Source organism: Podarcis filfolensis, assembly GCF_964270895.1.
Source record: "Podarcis filfolensis genome assembly, chromosome: 8".
Classification (NCBI taxonomy): Eukaryota; Metazoa; Chordata; class Lepidosauria; order Squamata; family Lacertidae; genus Podarcis; species Podarcis filfolensis.
In genome coordinates, this window is record NC_139611.1 from 74,984,294 (window position 1) to 74,998,397 (window position 14,104).

At 42.8% G+C, this 14,104-nt stretch overlaps 1 protein-coding gene and 1 long non-coding RNA gene across 2 annotated transcripts in view; one reads left to right on the forward strand and one right to left on the reverse strand.

The window, feature by feature from the left end:
• The window catches only part of LOC310769270, a 199,390-nt gene that overhangs the window by 28,371 nt on the left and 156,915 nt on the right, over window positions 1-14,104 (forward strand). The gene's annotated exons all lie outside the window — the stretch shown is intronic.
• LOC310769050 (phospholipase A2 inhibitor and Ly6/PLAUR domain-containing protein-like) lies at window positions 785-8,917 on the reverse strand. The gene is made up of 6 exons (XM_083628117.1): window positions 8,793-8,917; window positions 7,974-8,066; window positions 6,256-6,366; window positions 4,362-4,514; window positions 2,480-2,623; window positions 785-1,298 (listed from the first exon to the last, which is right to left on the reverse strand). The coding sequence occupies exons 2-6, from the start codon at window positions 8,020-8,022 to the stop codon at window positions 1,156-1,158; spliced, it is 600 nt and encodes a 199-aa protein (XP_083484243.1). The 5' UTR covers window positions 8,023-8,066; window positions 8,793-8,917; the 3' UTR covers window positions 785-1,155.

Here is a 14,104-nt window from a genome sequence, read left to right on the forward strand (position 1 = left end):
GCTTCATAATGATGGCAAGTGCTGCTATGATTTATTGGGCTCGAGATGTGGGTCATAATATAGAAACAGAATCATGGGGGAAACTGTGGAAATCAGATTTGGAATTCACATTGTGTTATGCTTCGAAGGAAAACTACATGAAAATGATTTTTAGGTGGTACCTAACACTAAACAAATTGGCAAAGATGTATAAATCAAAATCAAAATTTGCTGGAAATGTAAAGAAACAGAAGGCACATTTTACCATATGTGGTGGAGGTGTAGAGTAGCCAAGGGTTTCTGGGAAATGATTTATAATAAGCTAAAAAAAAAAATTGACGAGACTCCCCCCCCCCCGAAAAACCCAGAGGCTTTTCTTTTAGGGATAACTGGGACAGATGTACAAAAAACCCCATATGAATTTATTTTTATATGCCACAACTGCAGTGAGGATAATATATGAGCAAAAATGGCAAGATGAGGCAGTGCCCATTGAAGACGACTGGCAGTTGAAACTCATGGAATATGCTGAATTAGCAAGTCTAAGTAGTAAAATTAGAGATCAAGATGATACTGTGTTTAAGGAGGATTGGAAAATGTTTGCAGATTATTATTATTTAAATGTAAACAAGCTAAAACGCAAGTAGGTTTGGTGTAAGAACAGCAGTAAAATACATGTCTGAGAATGCTTTGGAGGACATAATGTATAGAAAAACTATAATATGCCGCGATATTAGAAAATGTGGGGAAACCATGGATGGGGAAAGGGGAAGTCAAATATGAACTGAATGTTAATTGGAAAAAGTTGTATAATTTTTTTTATTTTCCTTTGAAAAAAATCTCTCTATATAAAAAAGCATAATGATGTCAAGTGACTGACAGATAGGTGGCCCTGCCCACTTGTCACTTGACACCTGGAGGGCCACAGGATTCCCCATCTCTGCTCTAGCAGAACAAGGGGACATTATTCATGCAAGTTATGATTTATTTGTTTCACTCAAAGAGGGTATCATTCTACCCCTGGGAGGTAGAACTCATTTTTGGATGAAGTTGCAGATAAGTGATACAGAGGTGTTTAAGCAGAGTTCCCCCTCACGCAGCAGCACACAGGTGGATCAGAATAGGTTCTTCAGTGGCAGAAGCCCCCAAATCCTGAGAAGGCAGCTGAGGAAGTCATCATTCTGGCCGTGAGGCTGGCACGCATTCAGCTTTTGTGACGTGAGAGTAAAAGCCGGATACGGTGGTTTCGCCTAGTTTTAAGCCATCACAATACCCCTTAGTGGCACAGCCCTTCTGAACAACCTTGACGATGACAGTTCCTGGATATGGGAGACAAGATGTATTCGATGAGTCCTGGGTTCCACGAACAACTGCCCTCTCTGCCCAAGTCCCAAGACATTTTCCATCCCTTGTGCTATAAGAATTTGCAGGTGTGGTTTGGCCTATATAATTATCACAGGCTCTCTTTCTATCTCTTACGTTTCATGACCACTTGACCTCAATTGCAACAGACTAGCACAACCACACCTCTGGAACCTGTTACCTGATATTGCTGTTATTGATGCATAGCAAAGGCTAATTAATGAGTATATTAACAGTAATCCTATACATGTCTGCTCAGAAGAAAGCCTTATTGAGTTCAGTGGGGATTATTCCCAGATGTATTTACAGCATTGCAGCATAACAGTGCAAAAACAAAAACAAAAACAGACCAAAGTAAGTCTATATAAACTTAGCAATGTAGCTGGCTTTAGACTATGTGATCCCCATCTAGCCATTTTCTGAAACCAAGTGGGTCTTCTGCATCTTTATGGTGAAAATACATCTTTATAAAGTGTATTCTATATAAAAATGTATTCTGTGAACTGTCCTGAGACCTCCGGGTATAGGGCGGTATATAAGTTCTAACAACAACAACAACATGCCAAGTCAGTTGCTGAAGGACCCCTGACACCCCCTTCCAATTCTCATGTATTTTACATATATTACAAGAAGAGATGTCCATATCCACTGAGTCTTTGCTCTATAATATACTTAACCTAATGAGTAATTCAGTCCAGTAACCTAATAAGTAAGGAAGGATATCTCAGTGGGTAGAGAATGAGACTCTTGATCTCAGGGTCGTGGGTTCGAGCCCCACCTTGGGCAAAATATTCCTGCAATGTAGGGGGTTGGACTAGATGACCCTCATGGTCCCTTCCAACTCTACAGTTCTATGATTCTATGGCTTCTTTAGTCTCAGAGAGTGTATGTGGCATGAGCTCACTGAATAGGACAGATAAATGTTTTGGAGAGGCAGAAATCAGTGGCAAACTGTTCAGAGGGCTATGTAGCACCATGTAGTGCTGACTCCACCAATGTATTTTATGCATATTTTTATGTACATGCAACTGATTCCATCAGTCCCTTTGCAACCTGCATTTCAGTTTGCCTGAAGAGAATAGATATAGGACATTGACCCTCCTTCAATGGTACATTGTGTATGTGAAATTGGAATTACCATAAGAAACCATCACAGCCATTTCAAGACAGTCGTTCTGTGGTCCAACGCAGTCCACCGTCTCATTGGGATCGCAAACACCGGAAAGCAAAGAAAAGCAGGCTGGGCACCGCTTCCCATTGGGTTGGTTGATGCGTGGAGGCACTGGAACCAATTAGTGAAAGCCCATTGGTTGGGAGAGCGAAGAAAGCGAGGACATTGATGCAGAGGAGAACATAATTTTGAACTAGCAGCCCTCTATTTTACTAGGAAGTTGTAATAGTCCCGGGTTACACACCCACACCCCAAATGTCAAGGGCATGGCATGATGGATTCTGAGAAGGTGGCAGAACAGGCGAAGGAATTCATATCCTCACCAACTGCTGATGGTACCACTTTCCCAGAAGCCCCGGTGGATGAGGAATCCATATTGTCAGCATCTCCCCAGCCCAGAGGCATTTGAGCTGCCCGTTCCTCAGAGCCGGAGGGTTCCAGGCAAAAAACCACAGAGAACCCTCAGACCTCCCATTTAGAGTCTACAGGTCTATTGTAGGTAAGGTCCTTTCAACAACTTCTGGAAACAGACACAGGTAGCCACCAGGCTGAGCTACATCACTGTCATAGCATCTGGGCTGAGATTTCCAGACTTTTATTTCCCCTGCCTCTTTCCCCAGGAAATCACAATACTTACCACTGAACAGGAGCAAATGACAGTCAGTGGAAAACCTGAATTGCTGTTTGCTCTGATTCAGCAGTAAAGATTGTGTTTTCCTGGGGAAAGAGGCGGGGGAAAGAAAGTGCTCAAACATGGACTAGGAAAGTGTGGACCTGCGTCAAGAAAGTGTGGGCCAAGAGCAGAGCACAAGCAAACCTCACATTTTGAAAGCGTAGACACAATTTCTGGAGAGTATGCAAATCCCTATTCCTCCCGCATTCACAAGTGCAATAGGAAAATTTCTACATCTTCTCCTTCTGAATTCTGAGCACAATTCAAAGTGTTGGTGATGACCTTTAAAGCCCTAAATGGCATTGGCCCTGTATACCTGAAGGAGCATCTCCAACCCCATCATTCAGCCCAGACACTGAGGACCTCCTGACGGATCCTTTACGGCAAGAAATAAAGCTACAGGGAACCAGGCAGAGGGCTTTCCCAGTAGATGTAAAGGAGATGAGGAACTAAATAACCTTTAGAAGACATCTGAAGGCAGCCTTGTATAGGGAAGCTTTAAAAAAATAATGTTTTATTATGTTTTATTATTATTATTATTATTATTATTATTATTATTATTAATTTTATTATGTTTTTATTACTTATTATGTTGGAAGCCTCCCAGAAGGCTGGGGCAACCCGGTCTGATGAGCAGCGTACAAATAAATTGACATTGTTATTGTTCTGTCACATTGTCATATATATGGCTTGGTTTGTTCTACTACCTTCTGTCTCTGAAGTGCTGACCACTACCATGAGTCTGAATTCATGCCCCTAATTGTTAGGAACAGGTGTGTGTGTACAACAATTTCAAAGGGACTGTGAAACTTCTTCATCAAGAGGCACAATTCATTTCACGTCGTTCTGAATGCAGACAATTGTTTCCTATCCTGTACTGGTGTTAATTAACCCCAAACTACCAAGCTGATAGTTTTATCACCTTTGTGAAGGATTATTATGCTTGTTTTGTATACGTTCCAGCTCTAACTGAATTGCCAACATCTTTACCTATACTTAATGCATTCATTTCCCTCTGACCTCCCTGTTTATTATCCCCATCATATGTTAAGAGTAGCACAAGTTGAGTGCTTAATGTGTACAACAACCAGACATTGTGCATATTCACCAGGCCACCTCACCCTTCACCTCAGGAAGTACAATTTCTTGGGCTAGCCCTGGTGAAGTATGCCTTACCTTGAGGAGTTGCAGTTTTGCAGGCATCCCCTACACAGCAAGCGATTCCTGTCCTCAGTTCTTGCCCTCGCCCAAAGTTGAGGAGTTGTGTTCTGTCTTTGCAGATTTTGGAGGATTCACAGCTTTTAGCTATTATCTGAGCTTGCATTCCACCTGCAGGGGTGGAATGAAGGATGAAGGGTTAGGTTTTGCCTCTGCTAGTTTCCTTAGCCAGAAAATCCCAAATCCAGTTCTAATTTTAAGAGAAGATATAAAATTCTCCTATATTTAATGCATTAACTACAACCATTTACAAGGCTCATTTCCAAGCTCAAGAGGGCTTAAAACCACAGCTAAAACAATTTACGAAACAAAAAATAGGGGATATAACTATCGTGATTAGGAACCATTGTTAGATGAGGATAAGGCTATCATTCACTGCTAGCCATAGTGCCTATGCCTCTGAGAGCCAGCTGCCAGCTGCCAGGAATCAGAAATGAGAAATGTGTTGCTGCATTGAGGTTCTGATTGCAAACTTTCCATGGGCATTTGGTTGGCAATGGTGAGAACAGAGTGCTAGATAGATAAGATGGTCGTTTGGCCTGATCTGATAGTGCTCTACTTATGTTCTTTTTTCTCCCTATAATATTTTTATTAAAGCTTTTTCATAATACAATGCAATTAAAGAAACTAATCTAAAGAAAAAACAACATCAGAGAAAGAAAGAGATAAGAAAATGCAGAGTCCTCTCTCAAAGGTAGTACTTAATCCTTTTCTCACACTGAAAATGGTGGACCCTTCCAGCTCTAACTGGGGAGCGTTCCTTTCTTCTCCCAGTCTCTCATGTGAGGAAGTCTTTCCTTCTTTGCCTCTTACTCAAGGTCCTTCCATCCAGCCATCCGCCGCCTTCATGTGTGAGTACCATATTTTTCGCCCTATAGGACGCACTTTTTCCCCTCCAAAAATGAAGGGGAAATGTGTGTGCGTCCTATGGGGCGAATGCAGGCTTTTGCTGAAGCCTGGAGAGCGAGAGGGGTCAGTGCACACTGACCCCTCTCGCTCTCCAGGCTTCAGGCAGCTCTGCGCATTCCTCGGGAGCCCGGCGCGAAGTCGCGCTGGGCTCCCGAGTGCTGCGCAGAGCTGCCTGCAGTCCTGGGCTTCGTGCAGCTCTGTGCAACCCTAGGGAGCCTGGCGCGAAGTCGCGCCGGTCTCCCAAGGGTTGCGCAGAGCTGCCTGCATTCCGAAGCCTGGGGCGCGCTAAAGAGCACGCCCGGGCTTCGCACAGCTTTCCGCAAGCCTGGGGAGACCAGCGCAACTTCCCGCCGGGCTCCCTAGGCTTGCGGATAGAGGCTGTTCTCGGGGCTGGGGTCGGGGGAAGCTCGGGCTTCCCCTGCGCCAGCCCCGTGCCTGGGGGGGAAATAATTTTTTTTCTTTATTCCCCCCCCCAAAAAAAACTAGATGCGTCCTATGGGGCGGTGCGCCCTATGGGGCGAAAAATACGGTAATCCTTGGACTCCAATAATGGCCCAGAGCAGAGGATACCAACAGAAAGCAAAACAAAAGGAGAGACAGAAGAAATAAGATAAAAAGAAGGGGGGAAAGAAGAAGAAAATAATAGAAAGGGGAAAGGAGAAAGGAAAAACAGAGAAAAATAAAAGGACTTCCTATTTTCCATCTTTCACTTGCATAAAAGAAATTATTCACTCTAGCCTGACATTCATCTGTTCTACTTTCTTAATGCTTGCCAGGGGGATAAAAGCTTCACACAATAAATAAAAAAAAGTTGCCACATGAAAGATTATTTGCTTTTGGAATTGAACCGTATGACTTGCCGCCTTTGGTACTGCTGCTGCTGAGTAAATATAGTGTTGCTTAAGCTATTCACAGGCTCAGATTTGCGGTCCGTTTCACTCACCTACAGTGGTTTCAGATACAGAGATGACGCAGGTGTCATTGTCACAGGTCTCCATGGGGCCAGAACAGCTGTTGCCACTGCCCATACAAACTTCACACTTCAAAGAAGCACCTGGAAAAGGGCCAACAGTTCATGCCATTCAGGAGGGTAGTAGCAAATTCAGAAGTGCAACCTCATATTTACACGCCTTCTAAGAATGTACAACCTTCTATGTTTATACAATAATATTATAACAATGCAACGATTATTTTTTTTAGGGACCCATTACAATGATCAGTGCAGATCTCCAGGTGTTCCCTTTCAGCTGTGTGTACTATTTTCTGTGACACCTATGGACAGATGATTTGGAGTGATCCTGTATCTTTTTTTTAATAGTGACTTAAGTGGTCTTGAAGTTGCACTGTATGTAACAGAACTTGTACACCATTCTCTTGAAATTGAAGCACCAATGCTTAGCTTTGGAGTGGGCAGAACAACTCCTCTTCAGTTTTCTTCCCATGTGCCTTTTCCAGAGTGACCATAGGAGCCTGTCCTCAGTGACTGACAGAATAGAGACAGAATAGAGCAGGAATATTGCTTTCCTTGATCAGGATACTATACTTGATGCAGCCTAGAATAACATTAGATTTTTTGCTGCTGTATCACACGGCTGATTTGTGTTAAGCTTGTGGTCCACCAAGACTCCTAGACCCTTTTCACGTGTACAAGTAAGCCAGGTGTCCCCCCATCTTATACCTATGCAGCTAGTTCTTCCTGTCTATGTACAGAACCTTACATTTGTCCCTATTGCAATTCATTTTGCTAGTTTGGACCCAGTTCTCCAATCTCCTAAGGAAATTTTGAATCCTGATTCTATCTTATGCGTCATTAGCTACCCCTCCCAGTTTGGTGTCATCTGCAAATTTGATGAGCATCCCCTCAATTCCTTCATCCAAGTCGTTTATAAAGATGTTGAACAACAATGGGCCCAAGACAGACCCCTGTGGCACCCCACCTGTCACTTTTCCCCAGGATCACGAGGAACCATTTAGAGTACTTGTTGGGTTCGGTCAGTCAACCAGCTACAAATCCACCTAACAGTTACTTCATTCAGTCCACATTTCACCAGGTACCTGCTGGTGGAAAGGCAAGAAGGAGGAACAGCCACCGAGAAGGCCCTCTCCTGAGTCCCTAGCAAGCTTGCCCTTCCACTTGAATAAAACATCTCCAGTTTGAACTGGTCCTACCCCTTCTTTGAAGGGGACCAGCCTCAATTGTGGGGCTTGCCTCAACATCTCCAATACTACAGCGACCTCCCTCTTGGCTGGAAGCTGGTGGGAAAGTGTCTAGCACTAGGATGGAGTGTGTGGTCCTTCAGCCTCTTATCAGCCTGAGCCAGCATGGCTAGAGAACCTCAGGTTTCTACCCCTGCATCATGTAAAATTCTCCCTTCTGTAACACAGATGGCATGACAACGGGAGCGTTCCTGACCTTCAGAGATGGGAAAGAAATTTGCTTCAGCTCACTTTAAATAAAAAAATATATGCAAGCCTTCTTCATTCATCACAATACACAAACTGAATCAACTATCCTTCAACAATTGCACATCTCCAAATGTTGCGATGCAGTTTCCAAAGAGTGCTTACAAAAATGCAAGCATAAAAATGGAAGAAACTGAAATGGACACATTCAGAACTTGGGAAAAACTGAAATCAACAGGTTCTCCCATCCCTACTTACCTATAGTCACAAGCAGAAAGCCAATGGCGAGTCCCAGCAGGAACTTCATGGTGATGCCAAATGCTGGTAACTAGCTTCAGAAACAAACTGCCCCTGCAATGTAATTTGTTAGGTGGTGAAGTGTTCCAAATTTAACAAGCTTTGGGGGGGGGGCAGGCTGGGGAGCACACTCTCAAGTTACATATCTCTGAATCTCAAAAATGATATCTGCTCTCTGTCATGAAATGTGCTAGGTGACCTAGGGACAGTCACCTTCTCTCAGCCTAACCTACCTCACAGCATTGATGAATGGGGAAAATTTGGGTGGGGAGATATTGTGCACCTCCTTGTGCTCCTCTGGTAAATGACATGGCACACATGTGATTCAGAAACAATAATATCAAAGCATGTCCCTTTCATTACAGAGGGAAAAAACAGAGGGCTGGTTTTTTTTATCCACAGAAGGCTGCATGACTTGTCTAAATTCCACCAGATACAGAAGTAACATAAAAGCATAAGAAGAACTTCAGGTTTCAAAGGCACAGCTAGTCCAGCATCCACATCTCACTGTTAGATATTTGCAATGCCTGAACATGGCTAAATTAGATCAAACTGGGCAGATGACCTAGGGCTGTGTTCAACTAAGCATAGACACATTGAAATCGATGAACCTACATTTGCCATGCCCATTAACCTCAATGTGTCTACTCTGAGTAGGACCAACATTGAATGCGGCCTCCAGACTCCAAGGTTCCATTCTACTTGGATGCTAGCTTAAGTTCGTAAGCTTAAGTTCAAGGATCGGACTAGGAACATATCAGAGGATGGTGGTGGCCTTACCAAGAGTTCTCAGGTGTTGTCAAGATGGTGTCTGTAGGAAGAGGAAGAAAAGACAGGCTTGGTATGTTTTCCTCTCTGTTTTCATTTGTTGCTCTCTTTATAAACAAGAATTTAAGGGTGTATTTCCTAAGCTCCTCCTCCTATTACAGATTTCTGAATCCCATTCCTTCAGTTTCTGGGCCAGATTCCTTTCACTTCCCTATTTCGGTAGTGCTGAGAATCAATTAAAAAACTTGTAGCCCAATCCTTCCTTTACCCATTCAGCATCGGAAGTTAATTTGCTTCTGAAAGCCATCTAAACTACAGGTAGCAATGGATGCAGCTGCCAATTTCAGAATCTCTTCTTCTTTTTTTTCATTCTAAAGGTCAGTTTTCTAAATTTTCAGCTTTTTTTAAAAAAAGAAGTCCTCATGAACCTATATCAACATTTTAGTGCAAATTTCTCCCCAAATACATGTTTGTATTTGCTTAACACACATTTTTTTGCAAAGCCTTGTTACACAATATGATGCACTTCTGCCTGCTTTTAATTATTTACTGAACTCCTTAATTGGCAGAGTCTCTAATTTTGTTAGAAGGGATGCGGGTGGCGCTGTGGGTTAAACCACAGAGCCTAGGACTTTCTGATCAGAAGGTCGGCGGTTCGAATCCCTGCAACGGGGTGAGCTCCCATTGCTCGGTCCCTGCTACTGCCAACCTAGCGGTTTGAAAGCACATCAAAGTGCAAGTAGATAAATAGGTACCGCTCCAGCGGGAAGGTAAACGGCGTTTCCGTGCGCTGCTCTGGTTCGCCAGAAGCGGCTTAGTCATGCCGGCCACAGGACCCAGAAGCTGTACGCCGGCTCCCTTGGCCAATAAAGCAAGATGAGCACCGCAACCCCAGAGTCGGTCACAACTGGACCTAATGGTCAGGGGTCCCTTTACCTTTACCAAATTTTGTAATATTTCAATAAATGGAACCGTTCCCCCTATCCAATAAATTGTGTTGAGACTTCTTTCAGGGTATGGGGGCAATTTGGGTTTCTATGTTTTCTGCTATAGACTTCAGTGTTTTCAGACCATATTTTTTTAACCCACATCATGACTCGGGTAGGCGCTTCAGTGTTGCGAAATGAGAGAGAATAGGGAAATGAATTATGTAAAGGCATTTTTTAATATTTTTTTTGCCAATTTAAGTAGACCTCATCCAGATGCAGGGTCAGCACTGGTTGTCCTCAACAAAAATAGATTTGTTTTCAAGTATCTTACTTCCTCTTCTGATTTTCTTTTTAAATAGTTAGAACATTAGATGAACCCGCTGGGTCAGGTCAGTAATGGCCAGCCAGGTCAAGCATCCCGTTCTCTTCTCTGCCCTCCTGCAATCTCCAGCAATTGATCCTCAGAGACATATCGCCTCTGAAAGGGGAGGTAGAACATAGCCATTATGGCTGGTAGGCATTGGTAGCCATGCTCTCCATAGTTGTGCATGAAGGAAGACCTTGCAGGTCTTGGGAGAGACCATGTGCCTCAAGCAGGGAAGGGAACTTAAGAACACAGGCCATTGGTTCCTCTTGTTCAGGGACGCCCAACTCCGAAGAGACTGTGATCTACTCACAGAATAAAAAACTGGCACACTTTTTTTGGGAGGGGGAGTTTCAGGTCAAAGTTGTTGAGCTTTTTAGGGAGGGAAGCCCCGTTTTTAAGAGGAAAATGTCAAAAATGAGTAAAGGGGAGAAGGGGCAAAAGTCGCTCAACGAAAGATCACTAAGGAAAGAATGTACCTCACCACGAAAACTCTGTCTTCCGTTCCAGCAATCAGGCGAAAATGGAGGGCGGGGCGAGAGGGTGGGCCAGGATGCTCTTGTGACACCGCAAAGGAAGAGGAGCCAGCAATCGACCGTGATTGACCAGAACCTCCTGGGGATTGACCAGACGATCCCGATTGACCTGTTGCACATCCCTGCTCTGGTTTAATGTGTTCTACGCTGATTGCAAAGCAAATGCTCTAGCACTGAGTTAAGGAACTTCCAGACTGGGCAGGGTAAGTCCAGCATAAGGCAGTCTTCTTTTTTAAAATTTTATTTATTTATTTGGTTTTTCAGATTAAAATTTTACAGTCACATATCCAACAAACAACATAGAAACAAGATTCCAAGGAATCTCTAGGACTTCCTTCCTCCCCTTTGTGGGTCCTATTGTTAATCATTTCCTCCTGCATCTTTGATGATAATGCAAAACTTTTACCTCTCCATTGTGTCCAAAATTCACCATTAAACTACAAGTGATATTCCAATTCTACTTACGATTTTAACTGTTTACAATGGTTTTTAAGATAAGTTATAAATTTTCCCCATTCCTTATTAAAATTTTGGTCTTCCTGATTTCTGATTCTTCCTGTCATTTTTGCCATTTTGGGATAATCCATCAACTTAGTCTGCCATTCTTCTCTGGTCGGGACTTTACCTTCTTTCCATCTCTGGACCAACAACATCTGTGCAGCCGTGATTGCATACATAGTCTTTTCTGCTCCATTTGGATTTCGGCACCTAGAATTCCTAAAAGGAAGGCTCCAGGTTTTTTTTTAGAAAAAGTTATTTTAAACATTTTTTTCAACTCATTATATACAGTAAAGGTAAAGGTAAAGGGATCCCTGACCCTTAAGTCCAGTTGTGGATGACTCTGGGGTTGCAGTGCTCATTTCGCTTTACTGGCTGTCCACAGACAGCTTCTGGGTCATGTGGCCAGCATGACTAAGCTGCTTCTGGTGAACCAGAGCAGCGCACGGAAACGCCGTTTACCTTCCCACTGGAGCGGTACCTATTTATCTACTTGCACTTTGACGTGCTTTCGAACGGCTAGGTTGGCAGGAGCTGGGACCGAACAATGGGAGCTCACTCCATTGCAGAGATTTGAACGGCTGACCTTCTGATTGGCAAGCCCAAGGCTCAGTGGTTTAGACCACAGCGCTACCCGCGTCTCATTCCTCAAAATTCTTTTACTACCTTACATTTCCACCACATATGATAAAAGCGCCTTCTTTTTCCTTACATTTCCAGCATACATTTGACCCCGTTTTATACAGTTTTGCTAGCATAAGGCAGTCTTCAACACGCCCAGCTTTAGTTGTGTTTACCACAGCCCAGAAAATAAACTTGGTGGTGGAGGCCTGGCTTTCTCCACTGGGCCTCAAACTTGAGATCATTGCTGCAGACAATGCCAGCAATATTATAGGCACATGGTAAAAGTTGCAACATGTAGTGTGCATTGCCTGCTATCTTCTAAATGTGCTGGTGCCATTGTGCTAGCAACCATTGATAGACTTATCCTCTATGAATTTGTGCAATTCTCTTTTAAAGCCATTTAAATTGGTGGCTATCATTGTATCCTGTCGGAGTGAGTGCCATAGTTCAACTATGTGCATTGTGAAGGGCTTTATTGTATCTGTCCTAAATTTTCTGTCATTCAGCTTTCAAGACCACTCGTGTACCCCACATGCCCCAGCAGACCATTCTTTGCAAATCAAAATCCCATTTTATTGCTCTGTTCTTTTTCTGTTGGCAACGCTTCCTGGAAGCAAGAAAACTACTTGCTCAGTAATTTCACTGAATTTCACTGTCAGCAATTTGGTTATTTTTTTCCTGCTTGGTGTTTTGTTCCATACAGTACAATTTTTGTACGTGACAGCCACAGACTTTTTCAAATCATGTCCACTACTTCCCCATTATCCCCCCTCCCACTTTTTGGTGTGGTGTGTGTGTGTGTTGCACATTTAGTACAATCAATGAACATTATGAGTCATATAGACTCAGATATTTTGTTTGCTACTGGGTTAGGGGCCAAAAAGGTGTCTGGAATTGCTTCAGACAGAGGAATAGGATGCACAATTTCAAGCTTTCTGCCTTCAACAACATAATTGTGAAAACTGCTTGGAGATGTATTTATTTTCAACTAAGTGGTCTATACATTTTGTTAAATAAAGATTGTTCAGATTTTTTTTTATTGACGAAAAAACCAGGATCATATAAAGCTTTTTTTTTTCATTCCAGAAGCATAGTTATTGAAACCCAGGCAGCACTCAATCCAAACATTTAATGCACTATGATACCACTTTGAACAATCACAGCTTTCGCAAAGAATTGTGGGAGCTGAAGTTTGTTAAGGGTGCTAAGAGTTGTCAGGTGACCTCCTATTCCCCTCCCAGAGCTCAATTCTCAGAGTTCCCTGTGAAGAGGGATTGATTGTTAAATTGCTGTTCCCCGCCTTGACTTTCTGAAATAATGTGAGAACAGAAACACAGTCATTCTTTGAAATTTTCACTTTACCAAATTTTGTGATGCAGTTCTTCAATCAAACGATGTTTACAAAATTGCAGAAAGTGAGCATCAGAATGAATCTATTAGTGAAAATTAATAAATTAGTGATAATCACATGCAGAAATGCATTGTATTCTGGGGGGGGGGTGTGCTTGCAAAATTTTGCACATTAGTCCAAAATGCATACAAAAAGATGTTTATAAGGAGAAATTTGCACAGAGGTGCTGGAGATTTTTCACGAGGATTTAAAAATAGTAATAACAAATTGGTGCAATATGCGGAGAATTGAACAGAAGATTGGAAAAATGAGAAATTGAGAGAACCTCAATGGACACATCTATCCATTTGTAGCAGTACTGTAGGGTGGGCTGAATGCACCAGGGAATGCATGATGCCTGTAATCAATATTAATCTACGGTAGCTTTGAAATAAAGGTACCAATTAACTATTCTTTCTGTGTACACAAGGAGGAGCCAGAGCTTAGTGCTGGAGTACATGAAGGTACTGCTTCAACCTGGGGCTGACCATCATCTCATTTCCAGACCACCTTCTTGTGCATAGCATAGAAACACAATGCAAAACCAAAAGGTTCTACCATTTGTAAAGCAGTGGCGCAACTCTATTCAATACTGACGATATCAGGCAAATCCCAATGCAAGATGATTGTTGATTGTCATACAACCTCCCTACAAGCAAATTAGAATGGATCCTCCAAAGTGGTTTAATAGTCAATCCCTCTTCCCAGGAAATCCTGGAAGTTTCAGCTCTGTTTGGGGGGGAATGGAGCCTCCTAGCAAGTCTCAAAACCTTTAATAAACTACAGCTCCCATAATTCTTTGTGGGAAGTCACTACTGTTTAAAGTGGTATCATAGTGCTTTAAATGTATGCTGTGCGGAAATGGAAAGAGGGTACAACTCCGACCAAAGAAGAGAGGCAGACAAAATTGATGAACGATGTCGAGATGGCAAAGCTTACAGGAAGAATTAGACACCAGGAAGAGGAGGTCTCTAATAAAGAAT

What these genes read in the sequence shown, in the direction of transcription:
- LOC310769050 (XM_083628117.1), bottom strand. Translation starts at nt 8,022, where the DNA reads ATGAAGTTCCTGCTGGGACTCGCCATTGGCTTTCTGCTTGTGACTATA. An exon ending in CAAAACTGCAACTCCTCAAG is followed by an intron (nt 2,624 to 4,361) that starts GTAAGGCATACT and finishes AATTGGTTCCAG; the next exon opens with TGCCTCCACGCATCAACCAA. An exon ending in GGCTGTGATGGTTTCTTATG is followed by an intron (nt 1,299 to 2,479) that starts GTAATTCCAATT and finishes TCCCATATCCAG; the next exon opens with GAACTGTCATCGTCAAGGTT.